This window comes from Vombatus ursinus, unplaced genomic scaffold, assembly GCF_900497805.2.
Source record: "Vombatus ursinus unplaced genomic scaffold, bare-nosed wombat genome assembly UNPS02014825.1, whole genome shotgun sequence".
Taxonomy (NCBI): domain Eukaryota; kingdom Metazoa; phylum Chordata; class Mammalia; order Diprotodontia; family Vombatidae; genus Vombatus; species Vombatus ursinus.
The window spans coordinates 1,470,811-1,489,188 of NW_020954603.1; the positions used below are offsets into that span (position 1 = coordinate 1,470,811).

An 18,378-nucleotide genomic window follows, 5' to 3' on the forward strand; every position below is an offset into this window, starting at 1 on the left:
ATTGTCATGCAGCAGGGAGGGCCCACGTGACATGAGAGAACCTCATCGTGTAATGTGCCCCATCCGCACAGTGTCCTGTACAGAAAACTTTATCTTCAAGACTGATAGTGACTGAGCACCAACAGACACGTGTGTGTGAGTGTGAGAGTGTGTGTCTGTGTGTGACCTTGGATCACTTCTCCCACTTTATGTTGATTGCGAACTGATAGAATCAATAAATTACTGCATAAAAATTTCCCCTGAAAATTCACAATTCACTTCAAGCCACCCTTCCTAAGCACATCCTGCCTACAGTATGTGAGCACTTCTTTCCACATCCTTAAAGACCTGGTCAGTTTTCAGACACTGGTCTGAAAAAGATAACTCGATTAAAAAATATTTATTAAATGAGGAATCTATACAAGGCCCAAAGATGGCTCCTGTGGAGACGATGAAAGACAGGATGATGATGTTTCTCTCAAAGAATTTATAATCTAGTGGGGGGAGGCCAAACTGACAAATATCTCTGATTCAAAGGCAATCAAGGAACAGTGCTAAGGAAGACAGTGATTGTTCTCAGGGTGGGGTGAGTTGACTAAGCGATAGTGTTCCTTCCTAGAAATCCTTTCTGGATGTCTACAAGTAGAGTCTGAATGACCAGATAAAAGCATCCTTGGTCAGGTGTGGCTTGAACCACATGCCTCTGAGGGGTCTTTTGGCTCTGACATTCCCTGTTCTAATGTCCCTGCTGGTTCTGACATTTTCTGTTCTATGGCTCCCCTCCTCTCTCTTCCCCCAGCTCCGAGGGTCTGGGACTTTGTGTCTCTGAGCAAAAGCAAGGGGCAGACCAAAAAATCCAGACAAAGGATCATGAGGAGCTTGAGGAGGGAGTGATGACTTTCTGCCGTGGGGATGGAGGGCTTCTGGAGGAGGCTGTGGCATCCGAGCTGGGCTTAGAAGGAAGCAAGGGGCTTGGGAAGAAGCAAGGAGTGGAGTACATTCCAAGTCTGATGGGTGGTATCAGCAAAATATGGAGACAAGGTGAATCGTGGAATCTCCAATTCTCCTGGAGTGGAGAACCTGGGGAAGGGTTGACTTGCCTGAGGCAGGAAAGCCACGTATGCTGAGAGCCTGTGCTGCCTTCTTCTCCAGAATAAATGGGAGGAGCTCATCACCCAGAGCCCAAGCCTGGAGGTCTTTGAGGACATCAGCCTGATGGCCCTGGACACCCTCATGAAATGTGCCTTTAGCCATGAGAGCAACTGCCAGACGGAGAGGTGAGTGATGGCCGGATTGTCTATACTCTCCTGGCAGCCTGTCCGACCCTGGTCACTGCTTTCTCTTCCTTTAAAGCTCAGTTTCCTCACTGCCTCCTCCAGAAAGCCTAGCCTGCTGCGTCTAGCACTACTTCCAATGACTAGGGCTGCCCCCCCCAACCGGAAATTCACTTGTATAGATTGAATTTTCTTTGTTCAAGCTGTTTCCCCCTAGTTGCACCCTACTCCTTGAGGGCAAAGATTGGTTCATTTTTGTTTTCTTTATACATATCCCTAGTGCCTGGTACATCACAGGCACTCTATAAATGCCTCTTGAATTGAATTTCATTCCTGCACAGTCATGAGGCAGTGTAGGACAATGGCCAGAGCTGACCTCACAACCAGTAAGATCTGGGATCAAGCCTGGCCTTGGACATGAAATGGTTGTGTGATCCTGGTAAATCATTGCACCTCTCAATGGCCCAGGCCACTCTAAGTTTTAGTTGAGGTGCTGACCTGCATTGGTTGAGGGACTTTGCACACCAAGGAGTTCTCTATGCTAATGAAATGATAATACCACTAATGGCCAGCATTTATATGGCACTTTTAGGTTTGCAAAGAGCTTTATAGATTACCTCATTTGATCATTACAGGCCCAAGCCCCGTCCTTGCTCTGCCTCCCAGACAAAAGGCTCTTTCCCAGTTCTGGCTGGTCTAGGCCCTTAACCTGTCCTGTGCCCTTCTTCCCTGCAGAAATGCTGACTGCTACATCCAGGCTGTGTGGGAACAGGGAACCTTGATAGTCGCTCGAGTTCGGTATGCCCTCTATCACAATGACCTCATCTACTGGCTCAGTCCCCAGGGGTACCAGGCTCGCCAGTCTGCTCGCCGGGCCCATGAGCACACAGGTATCGGTTGCCCATGCCTGCTGTCTGCCAGTCAAAAGTAATTCATCCTTTCAACAGCACATTGAGGGAGAAGCCACTTCTCCAGTGTCCCTGGGAAGTCCTCCTCTAGTTTCTGCCTGATGGGGATGTCCCAGGCTCCCAGGCTGGTCTATTGCTTATCATTAGCTGAGATTAGAACCACTCTGATGTCCATCCATCATTCCTCGTTCTACATTCTAGGGTCAAGTGGAATCTGTCCCACAGCCTTTCAGATGGTTGGAGTCAGTGCCTTATCCTCCCCAGGCCTTCTTTTCTCCAGGACAGGCATCCGAAGGCAACTGATCCTCTTACGACCCACTCAGCTTCGAATCCTCAGTGGGAGGGTCTCAGTCTTCTGGGCATACAGTAAACTCAAGAAAAGATTTGTGGAAGGATGGGTCACAGAAAGGAGGCTTAGTTCATCTGGGCATGAAAAATCTCCCAAAGAGTGACCTTTGTCTCAAATTGTCGAATTGTCACATCTACTTTGAGATTTGTTTTTGATGAACAAGAAATCTCTGATAAGTAAAGCTGTTGCAATGCCTTAAGTCTATGAATGTGTGTATTTGCACATTTGATTGAGTCCTGGCCTGGTTCCAGGAGGAAAGGCCAAGGTCCATGCAGCTCTGAAATTTTATCATTCAAACACAACTATTCTCACTTGTAACACAATACCTGATGGCACATAGTCAGTGCTTAATTAATGCTTTTTTCATTGATTCATTGATGGACACATACAGCCTCACATAATTGTGTAACCAGAAGTTCAAGCTCAGTGGCCTACAACTCTACTCATTGATGGGGACTGATTTGTTGGTGGTCTGTTTCCACATGAGGGTCCAAGGCTGGGAGAACATAGAAACTTGGTCTTCCAGCTCCCAACTTAAAGAGAGAAGATGATTGATTCTAGACGCTCTTTGGGGATCTCTCCACCAAGGAGGAGAGTCTTATGCAACTGAATTTGATACCATGATTACATTTGTATACTCTCACACACATACATTCATGAACACCTACACATGCTGATACACTCAGACATGCTTGACTCACATTCATTAATAAAAATAAGTAAACAAGCACTTATTAAGCACCTATTATGTGCCAAGCATGGTGCTAAGCCTTCGAGATACAAAGAAAAGCAAACAATGTTCTCACTGTCATGGAGCTCTCATTCTAATGGGGGGGGAAGAAATATGCATGTAGTTATATACGTGCATGATATACACAGGGTAAACGGTAAGGAATTATCAGAAAGAAAATACTTAGAATCCTAATTTCAAACACAGTCTCTCTCAAAAAAAACACACACACACACAGACACACACATGCACATATACACAACCTCACTCCTTGCCCTCCTCAGTTGAGGGGAGATAGAAGTGCAAGTTCATAGGAGTCTACATAGCTTGAGAAGTATAAGGGACTCTGAAAGTCATTGAACCCAACCCTATCATTTTACAGATGAGGAAACTGAGGTAGACAGGGGTGAAGTGACTTGCCCAGGGTCACACAGATAGAAAGTGTCTAAGGTGGGATAGGAACCCAGTTCTTCTTGACTTCAAATCCAGTGCTTTCCTCCCCATGGAAGAAGCACAGGGAGAGTTGTCTGTGTGTACCACAATAATCCATGGGCATTGGACTACTACTACCACTCTTGGCACCACTTCCCTATGGTCCTTGTCCACTAACCACTTTCCTGCAGACAAGGTAATTAGGAAGAGGAAGGAGTACCTTCAGCAGGAAGGAGGCTTGGAGGCGGTCTTAAAGAAACGACACTTGGACTTCCTGGACATCCTCCTCTGTGCCAAGGTGAGAGTTGGCCAAGCCTGGTGGTTGTCCAACTGGTAGGAGGAAAGTAGTTTCCCATCCCTTCTCCCATCCTTCTCTTTTTTGGTGCTTCTCCCTCTCCCCTGTGTTGATGTCCTGAGAGGCACTGGGGCCAGAGTGAACCTGGGTGGTCCTGCGGGAATGGTCATTCCAATTTGAGAGGTTATGCAGGTGGTGGGGCTGGAGCATCTAGGGAGGGTCTCTGTGGCCCATAGGAGCATTCTCACATCTGATGTTTTCATAGATGCCATCTGCTCTCTTAGGAGCTGCCATTCATCATCATGAAGAGCTCCTGGTACCATATTTAGTCACAGAGGGAAATCCTCTGAGCTGATTTTGACACTCCCATGCTTTGATAGAAGGATATCCCACCTTGGTGTACTCCTATTGGTTCTGATTGCAGCCCATCCCTGCCCTCTCACCCTTTGAGACCCTGGTCCATATCTTCCCATGAGTACTCCTTAATGATTTCACTCAAGAGGTTGAGGCCTTCCTATAGATTTCTTGAAATTTCATGGATATCAGTGGAACATTTAGGTCAGTCATTCATTATTCTCACTCTCTATCTTTTTTTTTAATTTTTATTTGTATCTTATTTAGCTCTAGCTTTTCCCTTGAGCTTCTTTCTTGTATCACTAACTGTCTTTTGGGCATCTTGAACTGGATTTCCTGTAGCAATCTCAAATTTAACATCTTAAACAGAACTCACAATCTGTATTCCTCAAACACCCCTCTTTCCTGCTTTAGTTCTATAAGTGACTACTATATACCAGGCACTCTGATAGGTACTCAAGTTACAAAAATAAATATGTCATCTTTGAACACCCAAATGGAGTGCCACCTCCTCCCAGAAACCTTCCCTGAAGTCCCAATCCATCTAACCTTCTTTGTACCTTTTAAAGGTACTTTTCATTGGAGTTTGGAGGTAGGGGCATTTGAGTCTTAACCCCTGAGTGGGCTGGCTGTAGGCTTCCTGAGGGCAGGGCCTGGGTCTTCTCTAAACTTCATTTCTCCCTTGGCACGTTTCTGCACATGGCAGACTCTTGAAAAAGGGCGGCTGGCCCCTGACGTTAGTGACTTTTCTTCACCCAGACAGAGAATGGGGACAGCTTGTCGGACAAAGAGCTGAGGGCTGAGGTGGACACTTTCATGTTTGAGGGTCACGACACCACCGCCAGTGGCATCTCCTGGCTCTTCTATTCTCTGGCCACGAATCCTGAGCACCAGCAGAAATGCCGGGAAGAGATCAGGGCCATCTTGGGAGATGGGACGTCCATCACTTGGTGAGTAGCTGTGGGATTAGGGTCTGCTTTGTTTCTCCTTCTTTGTGCTCCAGAGGAAAAAATCCTTGGTCCCCCAGAGGTCCCATTCCGGGTCTGATCATCCCCCTCCTGACAGTCTCTTCATTCCTTGGTGTCCTTGGGCTTTCAGGGAGCACCTGAGCCAGATGCCATATACCACCATGTGCATCAAGGAGTCCCTCCGCCTCTATCCTCCAGTATCAAACATCTCCAGGGAGCTCAGCAAGCCCCTCACCTTTCCTGATGGCCGCTCCTTACCTGCAGGTAATGAATTACATCCACTTGTTCATTCTATGAACTTGTGGGGCCCTCTTTGAGTGACTGGGAGATTGGATTTGACAACCTTTGAAAAAGCAGTACTGAAAACCCTTCAATGAGTGAATTAGAGGACCTTTCAGGTCCCATAAAGTTCCCCTACTGAGTACTCTCCAGGGAAGGTAAGGGTACAAGCATTTATTAAGCACCCACTAGATGCCAGGCACCGTGCTAAGTGCTTTAAAAATATTATATGATTTGATAATTACAACAATCCTGGGAAGTAGGTGATATTATTGTGTTTATTTTACAGATAAGGAAACTGAGGCACAGGGTCACACAGCTAGTATCTGGAGTCAAATTTGAACTCAGGCCTTCCTGATTTCCACTTGTGGCTTCACTCCCATTCCACTTATGGTTCCAGTAAAGGATCCCCTGCAAGGGAAGAGTGTAGGGAAAGGGTAATCAATGATCAGAATCAGGCTCCAAAATGAGGCCAGAGAGCCATTACCCAGTGTGGTGGGTAGAATCTGAAATGATTGAGGAAACAAAGGTTCGAGTTTTCAAGAATATCCATTTATTAAGTAATGCATGCCAATTGCCCAACAAATTGGGACCAGGCCCTTCAGCTTTGGCGCTGGACCCAGAATACAATGGAAGACAAATTTTTATGCATTAAAAATGATTAATCAAATAAGACCAATTAATTAAAAGGAAACAACTAACCAGGACAAAATTAGGTAGTCTGATTTCTAACTGGAGGAAGGGTTAGGGAGTTTTCAAGCTGGGAGGGGAAAGTGCCCGGAATCAGAAAAAAAGATGTCCCACTCCCGTCAAGAGTCTGTATTCAATCCAAGGAACATAGAAACAATAACTGATTAATCACTACGGGGACCAGTTTTCAGATAAGACATATGGGTTGGTAGAGATGTGTAATTGTGAGAAAACTCCTTGCATCTGTCTTCAGATCTGACTGGGTTTCTGGTCAGCATAACTGAGGTCCTTAGTTAAGGGTCTCTATGTAGCAGGTAGAGGTGGTCCAGCTTCTTGCCATGTAGGGCTCAGTTCAAACAATGCGATAGTTTTTTTCACAATTCCCACAATCGAATAAAGTTTTCTTACAAGACAGAAATTGAACTAAACCCCTCATTGAATAGAAAGGGAACTGATCTGGGTCTAGAATTGAGTCACAAGATGGAGTCAATGGGGTTCACCCAATTCTCACCATTCCTTGCTGTTTTAATCCCCCCACCTGGAAGAGAGAAGGGAGAAGGAATATGACCTCTGTCTTCAAGTGTTTAGAAGGCTGTCTGGTGGTAGACAGGACTTTTTCTGGGTCGGGGCAGTTTTAGATATTTAGGTTTAGATTTGATATCAGGAAAAGTTTTGTCTAAATCCGAGAGGTCTGAAAGAGGGATGGGTATCCTTCAGATGTGTTGATGGTTCTGACTAGATTCAGAGCTGGTGGAATCTCAGAGGCCATAGAGCCCAAATTGATTTCTTACCTCTGCTGCTCATGGAGTGTGAGGGAAGTTGGTCCCTTCTCAGGGCCGTTGTATGTCTGCTGCTGCCTCCCTGACCCACAGATCATCAGCCCTGTCTCAGTGACAGTAGTAAAAGTCAGTGCCCCTCTGGCCCTCATGGGCTTTGTCTTCTGGAGTTTACTAATCTGCCCAGAGAGACACAGAGTCTGAGGTTTGAGGAGAGGCAACCCTGATATCCAGTTATAGAAAACCTTTGTCCTTAAGGAGTGCTCTGTTTCATTCTATTTTTGCTCTTCCTAGCCCTGGTCTAGTTGATACTTTCCACCCTAAGCCCTGAGTGTCTCATCTTCCTCAAGATCAGAGGAGTATATATCACTGATTAGGCAAATTTCCCATTCTGTATGAGTTTGCACCTTGGAAGGTTGCAGGAATTCTTGCATAGGGCTAAGGAAGAGGAAGCAGGCTGAGTTGGGAGGAAAACCCAGCATTAACTGAAAAGCCAGGCTGGGTTAGTGTTAGGGTGTCTGTGGACCATGGAGGTCCGAAGGGTGGAGGTAAGCAGAGGTCCAAAGCTAAGGAGTCCATTGTAGATCAGGAAACCAACCTACTGAATTGGAGTGGAATGGAAGGAACTTGGATGGGCAGCTAGAAACTTGGGTTCTAATGATGCCTCTGCCCCTTACCACTGAGGAATCAGATGACATCATTGGTGTCACCTTAGGAAAGTCATTGCCACTTGAGGGCCTTCATTTCTACATCCATGGGTGGAACTCAATGAAACTTTCTTCTAGCTCTAGGTCCTATGGTCCCATAGTCTTCTGAGCCTGAGTAAGGATTTCCAAGGACCTGGTGACTTTTCCTGATCTAACCTGACCCCACAAAGCCTTTTACCCTGATGCCCTGGCTGCTTGTATCCCCCCTCCCAACCCGAAATCATGGCTGGAGATGGTGAGGTCCTAGAAGCTTTATAGGGATGTATAGGGATGTATAGTCCCAGGCTGGTGGACTGAGAGCCCAGCACCTATGGGCTGGTAGAAAAGTCTCTAAAGTGTTGGACATGGAGGCAGGAAGACCTGAGTTTGAATTCTGCCACAGCCACTTTACTGTGTGACCCTGAGCAAGTCACTTAACTTTTGCCTCTAGCTTCCTCATCTGTAAAATGGGGGTGATAATAGGATTGTTGTAAGGATCTAATGAGATAATGCAGAAAGTGCTTTATTAACCTTACTGTGCCATATAGATGCTAGTTATTATTGTTGTTGTTGTTGGGGAGGGGATAAGTCAGTGTGTCTCTCCAGTGTCTTTCTTTTTGCTTCTCCAGGAACCTTTGTCACTATCCACATACATGCCCTTCACCGAAATCCCAGCGTGTGGCCAGAACCAGAGGTGTGTCTGCCCCCTAACGGTGATGGGCTCAGGGATCCATTAGAACTGATGGGGAGAGGGGCAGGTAGAAGCGGCTACTTGGGGATGACCCACAGAGAAAACTCCAGCCCATCTGGGGGACAATGCAAAAGACAACGAAATTGGGGGGGGGGGAAACAGTCTTGCTGTTCAGGGAGGGAGCACTGTGCTCGGTTCTGGGCACTACCATTTAAAAACGCCAGTGCTGGGCAGCTAGGTGGTACAGTGGATAGAGAACCCACCCTGGAGTCTGGAGGATCTGAGTGCAAATCTGACTTCAGACACTTACTAGCTGTGTGACCCTGGGGAAGTCACTTGACTCCAATTGTCTCCAAAAAAAAAAAGTCATTGCTAAGTTGGAGAGTGTCCAGAGGAAGGCAATCAGGACAAGGGAGGGCCTGGAGGCTGTATCATAGGAAGATCATTGAAGGAACTGGGCTTTTTTATTCTGGAAAAGGGCCATGGGGCACTTGAGAACTGTCTGTCCTCAAGTACTTGGAGGGCTATCCTGGGCAGGAACAGTCCGACTTGTTCTGTTTGGCCCAGGGTGGGGGGTGGGGCAGAACCAAGGCCGAAGGGCAAAGTCTCAAAGAGGGCAGATTTAAGCTGGAACCGGATTTGACGTTCGCTGAAGCCTCTTCCAAATGTGGAGGCAGTTTGAGGAATGGAGAAATAGTGGGCTGAGGGGGACCAGGATGGAAGTCAGTTAAGAAGTGGGTAAGGCCAACTGCCTTAAGTGTGAGGTGGGGCTTGGTGGTGGAAGGAGAGGAGAAGTCATGACTGGTAACGAAGGAGAAGGAAAGAAAGAATTAATATAAAGAGAAGAGAAGGATTGTCAGACAACAGAGAGGATCACAGAGTCCTAAATCTGGAGCCGCAAAGGCCAGTCCCCTCATTTCACAGGCCTAGAGAAGCGGCATGACCACTGAGCATCAGAGGCAGGAGCGCCATGCATTGTAACTGGTGAAATCAGCCCCATTTCATGGTTTTCTCCAGTAGCCCTGGAGTAGGAGCAGAAAAGGTGGGTGGGGGGTGGGAAGTAGGGCTACCCACTCATGAGACCTTCAGGTTAGGAATGAAAAAATTCTAATCAAGTGGGCAAGAGCATCTAGCATAGTCTCTAATGAGGCATTGAAAAGGTAAACCATGGGTCCAAGCTGGATGTGGAGAAAAGCCATTCCGGAGGTGGGGAGAGGTGGACTATGGGACCAGGGATAGGCCAGGAGGCTTAAGGTCACCATGAGGGTTAAGGGTAGCCTTAGTACGGAGGTGAGAGAGGCAGGACAGGGAGCTGTAATTGGGAAGAGGAATTTCAGACTTCACAATTTTGGTCATGGTGTAGTTCAGAGAGATGCGAGGTCTGAGGTCAACATGAATGTTGAAACACAGGAAGGTAGGAGTAGAGAGTGAGGTAAGGAGACTGGGAGCCCAGTGCTAAGCTTCTTGAACAAGTTGCTAGTGCAGTGCAGTGATTGGCAGAGGATGGCATCAAAACCAAAGAGAGGATGGTCCGAATACAGTATGGATCTCAGAAGACCAAAGGATCCCAAAGGCTGGAGATAGAAGAAGGGCCTGGAGTTGGCAGTGGGGTGGAGAAGGGGAAGAGAATCATCCTGGGTCTGTGAGCCAAGGAAAGTAGGACCCCTTCCCACTCCCAGCTCCCCTCAGTCCTGCCTCCCACTGATGCTGGCATTGATTGGCAGGTGTTTGATCCTCTCCGATTCTCCCCAGAGAACTCTGCCTTCAGGCACAGCCACGCCTTCCTTCCCTTTTCTGCTGGTTCCAGGTGGGTTTTTCTGGGTGATGATCTGTGTGTGTCTACATATGTGCACATAGAGAGAAGAGGGGCCCGAGCGAAGACATGGAGTCTAGAGAGAACCTGGCGTATGTGTCAGTGGTAAAGGAGAGGAAGCGGGAGGAGAAAAAGGGGCATGAGTTGGGGATGCAAGCAGGCTTTAGAAGATCCCCAAGGCCTGAACCTCTGCTGAACCCACCCTGTTTCTCTTCTCATTGGCCCCTGACCTCCTTAGGAACTGCATCGGGCAGCAGTTTGCCATGGTTGAGATGAAGGTGGTCACGGCTCTGACCTTGCTCCACTTCCACCTGGCACCTGATGACACTCGGCCTCCAGAGTTCTCCTCCAGGCTGGTCCTCAAGTCCAAGAACGGGATCCACCTGAAACTGAAGAGGCTCTGAGGATGCCGCCCTGAAGGATGAAGATGGCGGTCCTTCTTCCCCCACCCCATCCTCACTCCCCATTCTTCCCTCCCTCTCCCCTTCCCCATTCCCACCCATCCCTCACCTCCTTCCCCACTCCCTTCCTACCTCCTCCCCCACGCTTGACCCAGCCAGCCAGCCCTGCCCAGGCTCAGCTGGGGGCAGGGAAAGGCCTTTGTCTACCTGTCCTCCATCCCCCATCTTCCTCTGTTTACCCACAAATACTTTTATCTGTAATAAAAGTTCAATCTCTGATCACAGTTCTAAGGCTTTCTGTGGGGGATGGGTGGCTGTGGGCTAAGGGAAGAAGAGGAGAGGAAAAGAGAGGTAGGAGGGTGGGGACGCTGGCAGGGGAGACCCTAGAGCAGGGGAAGCAGGGAATGGAGAGCTCTTGGGGGACCCTTGGGCAACTAGCAACCCTACAGGGATGGATGGTCCATTTTGGCTGCAAGAAAGCTCGGGTTGAATTCTTTTAGGATTCCAGGACCCCTAACTTCTAGACAGCATCAGCGCTATATGGCCCGGCTGCTCCATTGCAGCTCTGGATCCTGTACATGGAACCCAGAAAACCCGAGGTGAGTGTATCTCTAGATGCAAGGAACTCAACCAGCTTGAAGTTGAGGGAGATGTGTTAGGGAAAGAACACACTCAAAGTTGGGGTTCAAATAGCAAAATTATATACTCTAAGAATGGGCTTGGTTGAAGACAGATAATCAGTGCCAGATGCAGGGGAGCATTCCTAATCAGATGTGGTAGAGACATTCTCAGGGTCATTGACTGATACCAAATTTGGGTGAGGCTCAGGTAGGTGGGATTTCTTCAATGGGTCCCAAAACTGGGAGAGAATCTAAGTTAACTCTCTAAGGCAGCAGAAGAAAAATTAGTCACAGACCACTGCAGGGGGGTCAAGAGTTTTATCCAATGCAAAACTTGCAGCATCATCTGCCTGATTTTGCACAGCCCTCCCTCACTTCAATCCAATTCACTTGCGTGTCGTGGTATGGTCCTCTTCAAGAATGAAGGACAAAGACAGGCTGACACAGGATGAACATCTGTCAGAGCAATGGAAAAGTACAATCTTGTCTCTCTTGGCCTATGTGCTTTTATGGGCATTGACATTGTTTACTGAAGTGATTGCATATTGGAGTCCAAGCATTATAGGATAACATCAAACTGTGGAGAGTTTACAATGATCACTACTAGTAAGTGTTAGCTGTTTAGTTCAACCTAGAACGTTTTAGTCAAGTTCAGCTCAGCAAAGGTCCAGGAGGCTGCACACATTCTATGGTGCTGTTGTTTGCCCGGACAAGCGTCTTTGGAGGGCACCCTCGTCCACCACTGCAGTCAATGAGGACCCATAGAAAGGACTCCTATCCCGAAAGGAAGGCCTACTCATTCCTGTCACTGGCCTTAAGGCTCACTGGAAATAGCCTGTATTCAAATCCTCTCTCTGACAGGTAGTGTTCAAATTCGACTTCCTCCTTACTGTCTTTGTGACCTAGGGCAAGTCACTTGTATGTATGCCTCAGTTTCCTCATCTGCAAAATAAAGGAGTAGGACTAGTTGTGCTCTCATGTTGCTTATGTGTGCCTAGATCTGTGCCTCTACGCTCCCCCACTCCCAGGTTGGCCCTTCCTTTGCACATGCTTCTGTGGGTCTCTCCAGTGAGGAGGCAGATCTTTTACCCTTCTGAGTGAAATCTCCACATACTCCCCCCTCTGTATGTGGACTGTTTAATTGTTCCGTGAAGCTTCTGTAAGTCTTAGCACTATCCCTCAGCAATGCCCCCTCCCCCACCCTGCCCGAAAGTAACCCAGGTGCTCCCTCTGACTCCAGATCTTGGATGATTTTTCTGTTTTCCTGATCTTCCCAGTGACCAAAATGTGAGTGGAGGTGGTGAGCTCTGGTCTGGGGTTAGGGCCAAGTCTGCTGACAGAGATTACAAAGATTCTGGTATAAAGGTCAGAGGGAAGAAGAGAGAAAGACGTGCTAGTTCTGGTAGAAAGTGATTGAGGTAGCGGCATCATGAATTCTACGCTCTCCTTTGCCTGGTTCCAGGGTGATGTATCTGGGCTTCTCCAGGTGTCCTTCCTGCTGGGCCTGGGCCTGCTGGTGCTGAAGGTGGCCCAGTTGTATGTGCGCAGGCAGAGGCTGCTTCGAGATTGCCAGAGTTTCCCAGGCCCTCCTGCCCACTGGCTCTACGGGAACGTCTTGGAGGTAGGTGAGGTCCTGGGAGGAGGGAGTGCAGTGGCTGTCCATCCGGTCATCTATGAACGGCCCCAAGGAGGGACCAGGCTGCTTGGACCAGTCCTCTGAAAAGCTTCCTTGAAGTCTCAGCCACAGAATCTGAGGTGGGAGGCCCTTCAGAGGGACCAAGTCCAGCTAAGGCTTCAGCAGGGATGTCCTCTACAGCCCCCCCAACCGTGGTCATTAAGCCTTCACTAGAAAAATAATAGAGAAGGCTAAAATCCTACACTTGGAGCCTGGCAAGGGAGGGGCCTGGACTCCACAGTCACTTTCAGCGGCAAAAATGTGATTTTAGTATTTAGGGTGGGGAACCTTCAGCCTCAAGGCCATTCTAGGTCCTCAGATGTGGCCTTTTGACTTAGTCCAAGTTTTACAGAACAAATCCTTTTATTAAGTGGATTTGTTCTGTGAAGTTTGGATTTGATCAAAGGGCCACACTTGAGGATCTGGAAGGCCACATGTGGCCTTGAGGCCACAGGTTCCCCACCCCTGATAGTCCAACCTCTCCCTTTGGCAGGTGAGGGTAACAAGGACCATATCTGTCAGTCAATCAGTCAAAGAGCATTTTTTAAGCAGGTGCTGTGCTGGGCATTGGAAGTTGAGCTGACTTTCTCAAATCATATAACTCTCTACAGACAGAATGAGGATTGGAATCCAGATGCTCTGATTCCCAGTGAAGTGCTCTTAAGTGCCCTTAAGCAAAAGAGTTAGAATTATAACTAAGAATCACCTACCCAGCAAAACTGAGTATAATTCTTTAGGAGAAAAATACATATTCAGTGAAATAGAGGACTTTCAAGCATTCTTGATGAAAAGACTAGAGCTGAATAGAAAATTTGACTTTCAAATTTGACAAGACTCAAGAGAAGCATAAAAAGGTAAACAGGAAAGAGAAATCATAAGGGACTTAATAAGGTGAAACTGTCAACATTCCTTCCCTGGGAAGATGATACTTGTAACACATAAGAACTTTCTCCTTATTAGGGCAGTTGTAAGGAGTATATATAGACAGGGCACAGGTGTGAGTTGAATAGGAAGGGATAATATCTAAAAAATACAATTAAGGGGTGAGAGAGGAACGTATTGGGAAAAAGGGAAAGGGAGAGGTAGAATACAGTAAATTATCTCACTTAAAAGAGGTAAGACAAAGCTTTTACAGTGGAGGGAGAAGAGGGGAGGTGAGGAGGAGTGATCCTTACTCTCATCAGAGTTGGCTCAAAGAGGGAATAACATACATGTTCAATGGGATATCTTCTCCATGGGAAAGTAGGAGGAGAAGAAGACAAAAGAAGGGGGGTTGGTAGAAGGGAGAGCAGATTGAGGAAAGGGGTAGCCAGAAGCAAAACACTTTTGAGGAGGGACAGGGTGAAAGGAGAGAGAGAATAGAATAAACATGGTGGAGAAAATAGGGTGGAGGGAAATACAGTTAGCAATAGTAACTGTGAAAAAAATTTTGAAGTAAGTTTCTCTGATAAAGGCCTTATTTCTCAAACATATAGAGAATTGAGTCAAATTTATAAAAATAAGAGCCATTCTCCAAATGATAAGTGATCAAAAGATAGGAACAGTTTTCAGATGAAATAACCAAAGCCATCTATAGCTGTATGAAAAAATGCTCTAACTCATGAATGATTGGAGAAATGCAAATTAAAACAATTCTGAGGTACTACCTCACACCTATTAGATTAATTAATAAGGAAGAAAAAGAAAATGACAACTATTGGAGGGGATGTGGGAAAAATGAAACACTAATGCACTGTTGGGTGAGGTTGTGAACTGATTCAACCATTCTGTAGAGCAATTTGGAACTATGCCCAAAGGCCTATAAAACCACGTATACCCTTTGACATAGCGATACCACTGGTCTGTATCCCAAAAGAGATAAAAAGGAAAAGAACCTCTAGGTACAAAAATATTTATAGCAGCTCTTTTCTGGTGGCAAAGAATTGGAAAATTGAGGGGATGCCCATCCATTGGGGTATGGCTGAACAAATTGTGGTATGTGATTATGATGGAATACTATTGTGCGACAAGAAATGATGAGCAGGCAGACTTCAGAAAAATATGGAAGGACTTGTACAGTCTGATGCTACGTTTAGAAGGTGTGATCTGGATGAAGATCCAGGCAAGGAGACAGAGAAGGAGTGGTCGGAGAGGTAGGAGGAGAGCCAGGAGAGAAGGGTGTCCTGAAAACCTAGAGAGAAGAGAGTGTCCAGGAGGAGAGAGTGATCAACAGTGTCAAAAGCTTCAGAGAGGTCAAGAAGGAGGAGAATTGAGAAAAGGCCATTCCATCTGGCAACTAAGAAATCACTGATCACTTTGGAGAGAGAGCAGTTTTGGTAGAACGGTGAGAAAGATTGAGGAGGCTTAAGAATATATTAAGACAAGAGGACCTAGAGTTGATCACAATACTTCAGATGAGGTCTGACAAAGGAATGGGATGGCAGGACCATCACCTCCTCATTTCTGGAAGCTATGCCCTTCCTAATGGAACTGAAAATCACATGAGCACTTTTGGCTGCCAAATCATACTGATGGCTCATGTTGGGTCAGCTTCCATGTGAAATTATGACAGTTAGTGTTGATGTCATTTTGCTGTGCATTTCCCATTTTTAGATTTACATTTTTGATGTTCAATTACTTATTTAAATAGCTCAGGTTTAAGTTGAAGGAAGGCAAAAGATACCAAAAGATATAGAAAAAAATCTTGTACCTTATTAATACCAAAAAAAAAAATGGTATCAAAGACCCCCAGCATATTGGGTAGACTCCTTAATGGGGAACTTTTGGAGGACCCATGAGTTACACAAGATGAGTAGTGGCTTGGTATTGTTGAAGAAACTCAGTAGTAGATGAGATCCTTTTGAGAATTTGAGAATCTCTCTCTGTCTTCTGTCTTCTCTCTCTCTCTCTCTCTCTCTCTCTCTCCCCCCCTCCCCTCCCTCTTCTACCTCTCCCCTTACCTCCACCCCTTTAGGGAGCTGGGACTTAGCCTAGCTTTGCCACTATGTGACCTTAGATCTTGGTGTCCTACTAGATGATGTCCAAAGTAAATTTCTGCACAAATGTTCCATGTCTCTATGAGTCGATGGTTTGGGCACTTCCCTTCTTGAAGAGTTCATGTTTCTTTCAGGGCCAGGGGCAAATATTAAGAATCTAAAATGTTGTTGCAGCAGAATACTGTGGCTAGATGAAAGCCTGGGTCAAGGGCTCTCTCCCTGCTCAGTGGCTATTCCAAAGGAGTCCTGAGCCTGTAGCAGACCCCCACCTCACACATACCCCTCTACTCTTTAGACTCCTTCAGGCCTGACCTCTTCTCTCTCCATTTTCTTGATTGCCTCTTGGTTTCAGTTTCCAGTGGAAGAGGAGCTACGCAAAATGGTTTCTTTGGCAGAGAAATTCCCTTGTGCCTTTCCTCGGTGGTTCTCAGGCTTCTGGAATCTTTTCCAGGTCTATGACCCTGAATACATAAAGATGATATTGAGCAAGAGAGGTAAGAACAACCCTCTGTGGGTTTGGGGCTGGAAGGTGGTCCCTCCCCTTATTGAACTTCTCCCCTTCAGTCAATGAACTAGCCCTCAGGATTTAACCAATCATCAGTCAGCTATTTGGCCAGAGATTTATCCAGTAGGGTAAAGGATGGGGCAGCCAACAGCCAGACCAATCAGTGTGTCAGTAATGCCACAAAAAGTCTACAAGTCAGACAACAGGTTGGCCCAAGATGTCCAACAGAGAGGCCAGGGAGCAATCAGGCCTATTTTTCTAAAACCTGCCATGTCAGCCGGGAATTGAGATGATGCTACACCCATTAGCTCAGCACCCCCAGTGTTGTGGAGTTGAGGAGTCAGGGCATGTAGGGAGATGCCTGGATTTGGTGTGGGAGGAATTGGTGCTGGCATGTTTACCCACCTGGCTTCGGTTCAGGGCCTGCCAAAGAACTGACTCCTGGGGATGGAGGCAAGGGAAATGAGCCTTCAGGCAGTATTGGCCTTTGGCCTGATGTTTTAAAGCTCTTTTTTCTCAACTGATTTTTTTCCCCCTTATATTATGAAGCTCAGACCAACATTACTAGGAACACAGGATTTAGAATCAGAAGGGAGTCTAGGTACCATCTAACAACAACAGTAAACATTTATATAGGACTTTTGAAGCACTTAACATATGTTATTTCATTGAATCTTCACAACCCTGGGAGGTAGGTACCCTTATTGTACCCATTTTACAAATGAGGAAACTGAGGCAAAGATTAAGTGACATGCCCAAGGTCACATAGTTAGGAAGTGTCTGAATCCAGATTTGAACTCGTATCTTCCTGACTCTATGCTTAGTGCTCTATCCATTGATCCACTTAAGTCTGAGCCCTCTCATTTTGCAGAGAAGGAAATAGGCCCAGAAAGAAGGGGTTTGCTAAGGTTACACAGCCAGTATTTTCTGAGTTTTGTGCCAACTGCCAGTGAGTGTGTGTCCTGGAGACAGGAGGCCCTGAAGTCCTCCTGAGGGTGCAGGGGCAGAGCCATGGCAGGGGGTCACTAAGCACATTGTGGCTATTCAGAAACTAACATGCATCTGACAGCCCAGAGTGGGTGCTTTTGGAGTCACTGACAATTTGTGAATCACAGTCTGGCTTTGATGAAAAAGATCTGGGGTTTTCAGGGGACCACAAGCTCATTATGTGTCAAAAGTGTGAGGTAGCTGCCAAAAAAGCTAATGAGATCTTGGGCCACATTAAGACAGGAAGAACTTCCAGGACCAGGGATAGTTCCCCTGTCCTTTGTCCTCATCTGGTCTCGTCTGGAGGACTGTGGTCGGTTCTGGGCACTATGGTCTAAGAACATTGCCAAGCTGGAGAAAGAAACTAGGCTGGCGAAGGGATGTGAATTCATGTCACATGGGAATAAGCTGATGGTGCTTAGGGATGCTTGGGGAGCTAGAGCAGAAAAGATGGCGCTGAGGGGAGTGGAGAGCGGGGAGCAGACGTGCTGGTGGTCTTTCAGTATTTGGATGGTTGTCACAGGGATGAGTAGTTCACCTTGCTCTGCTTGGCTGGGGGGTAAAGAAGGGAAGCTGCAAAGAGGCAGATTAAGTCTTGACAGCAGGAAGAACATCCCCCAAATCAACGCTGCCCAGAGAGGAGAAGGCTTCCTCAGGGGCTGATGGGACTGGGTCCCACCCCCACCCCCCATACACACTGGAGGTGTCCAAGCAGAGACTGGACCACACCCATCAGAGATATGGGAAGGGGGCTTCCCCATGGTTTGGATCAGACAAGTTGGGGATCCCTTCCAACTCAGACTAGGCCTTGACCTGAATTGGTCCTGCCACAAAAAAAATGCCACAAAAAGTCTACAAGTCAGACAACAGGTTGGCCCAAGATGTCCAACAGAGAGGCCAGGGAGCAATCAGGCCTATTTTTCTAAAACCTGCCATGTCAGCCAGGAATTGAGATGATGCTACACCCATTAGCTCAGCACCCCCAGTGTTG

At 46.9% G+C, this 18,378-nt stretch overlaps 2 protein-coding genes across 7 annotated transcripts in view; both read left to right on the forward strand.

The window, feature by feature from the left end:
• Positions 1 to 10,909, forward strand: part of LOC114024847 (cytochrome P450 4A6-like) — a 32,779-nt gene extending 21,870 nt beyond the window's left edge. For 3 of the 5 annotated variants that reach the window (XM_027838047.1, XM_027838051.1, XM_027838050.1), the window contains 8 exons: positions 1,132 to 1,256; positions 1,989 to 2,143; positions 3,864 to 3,970; positions 5,081 to 5,271; positions 5,420 to 5,553; positions 8,350 to 8,414; positions 10,136 to 10,218; positions 10,463 to 10,909. In XM_027838047.1, coding sequence (XP_027693848.1) covers positions 1,132 to 1,256; positions 1,989 to 2,143; positions 3,864 to 3,970; positions 5,081 to 5,271; positions 5,420 to 5,553; positions 8,350 to 8,414; positions 10,136 to 10,218; positions 10,463 to 10,628 — 1,026 coding nt within the window. In that variant the 3' untranslated portion in view covers positions 10,629 to 10,909. The remainder of the gene's footprint in view (positions 1 to 1,131; positions 1,257 to 1,988; positions 2,144 to 3,863; positions 3,971 to 5,080; positions 5,272 to 5,419; positions 5,554 to 8,349; positions 8,415 to 10,135; positions 10,219 to 10,462) is intronic. The other 2 variants (XM_027838048.1, XM_027838049.1) reach the window with 2 other exon arrangements.
• A 115-nt stretch (positions 10,910 to 11,024) lies between these two features.
• The window catches only part of LOC114024846 (cytochrome P450 4A11-like), a 38,596-nt gene continuing 31,242 nt past the window's right edge, over positions 11,025 to 18,378 (forward strand). The window contains exons 1-3 of one of the 2 annotated variants that reach the window (XM_027838046.1): positions 11,025 to 11,224; positions 12,708 to 12,866; positions 16,248 to 16,389. In XM_027838046.1, the coding sequence (XP_027693847.1) occupies positions 11,204 to 11,224; positions 12,708 to 12,866; positions 16,248 to 16,389 (322 nt within the window). In that variant the 5' untranslated portion in view covers positions 11,025 to 11,203. Of the gene's footprint in view, positions 11,225 to 12,614; positions 12,867 to 16,247; positions 16,390 to 18,378 lie in introns of those variants that run through there. The other variant, XM_027838045.1, reaches the window with a different exon arrangement.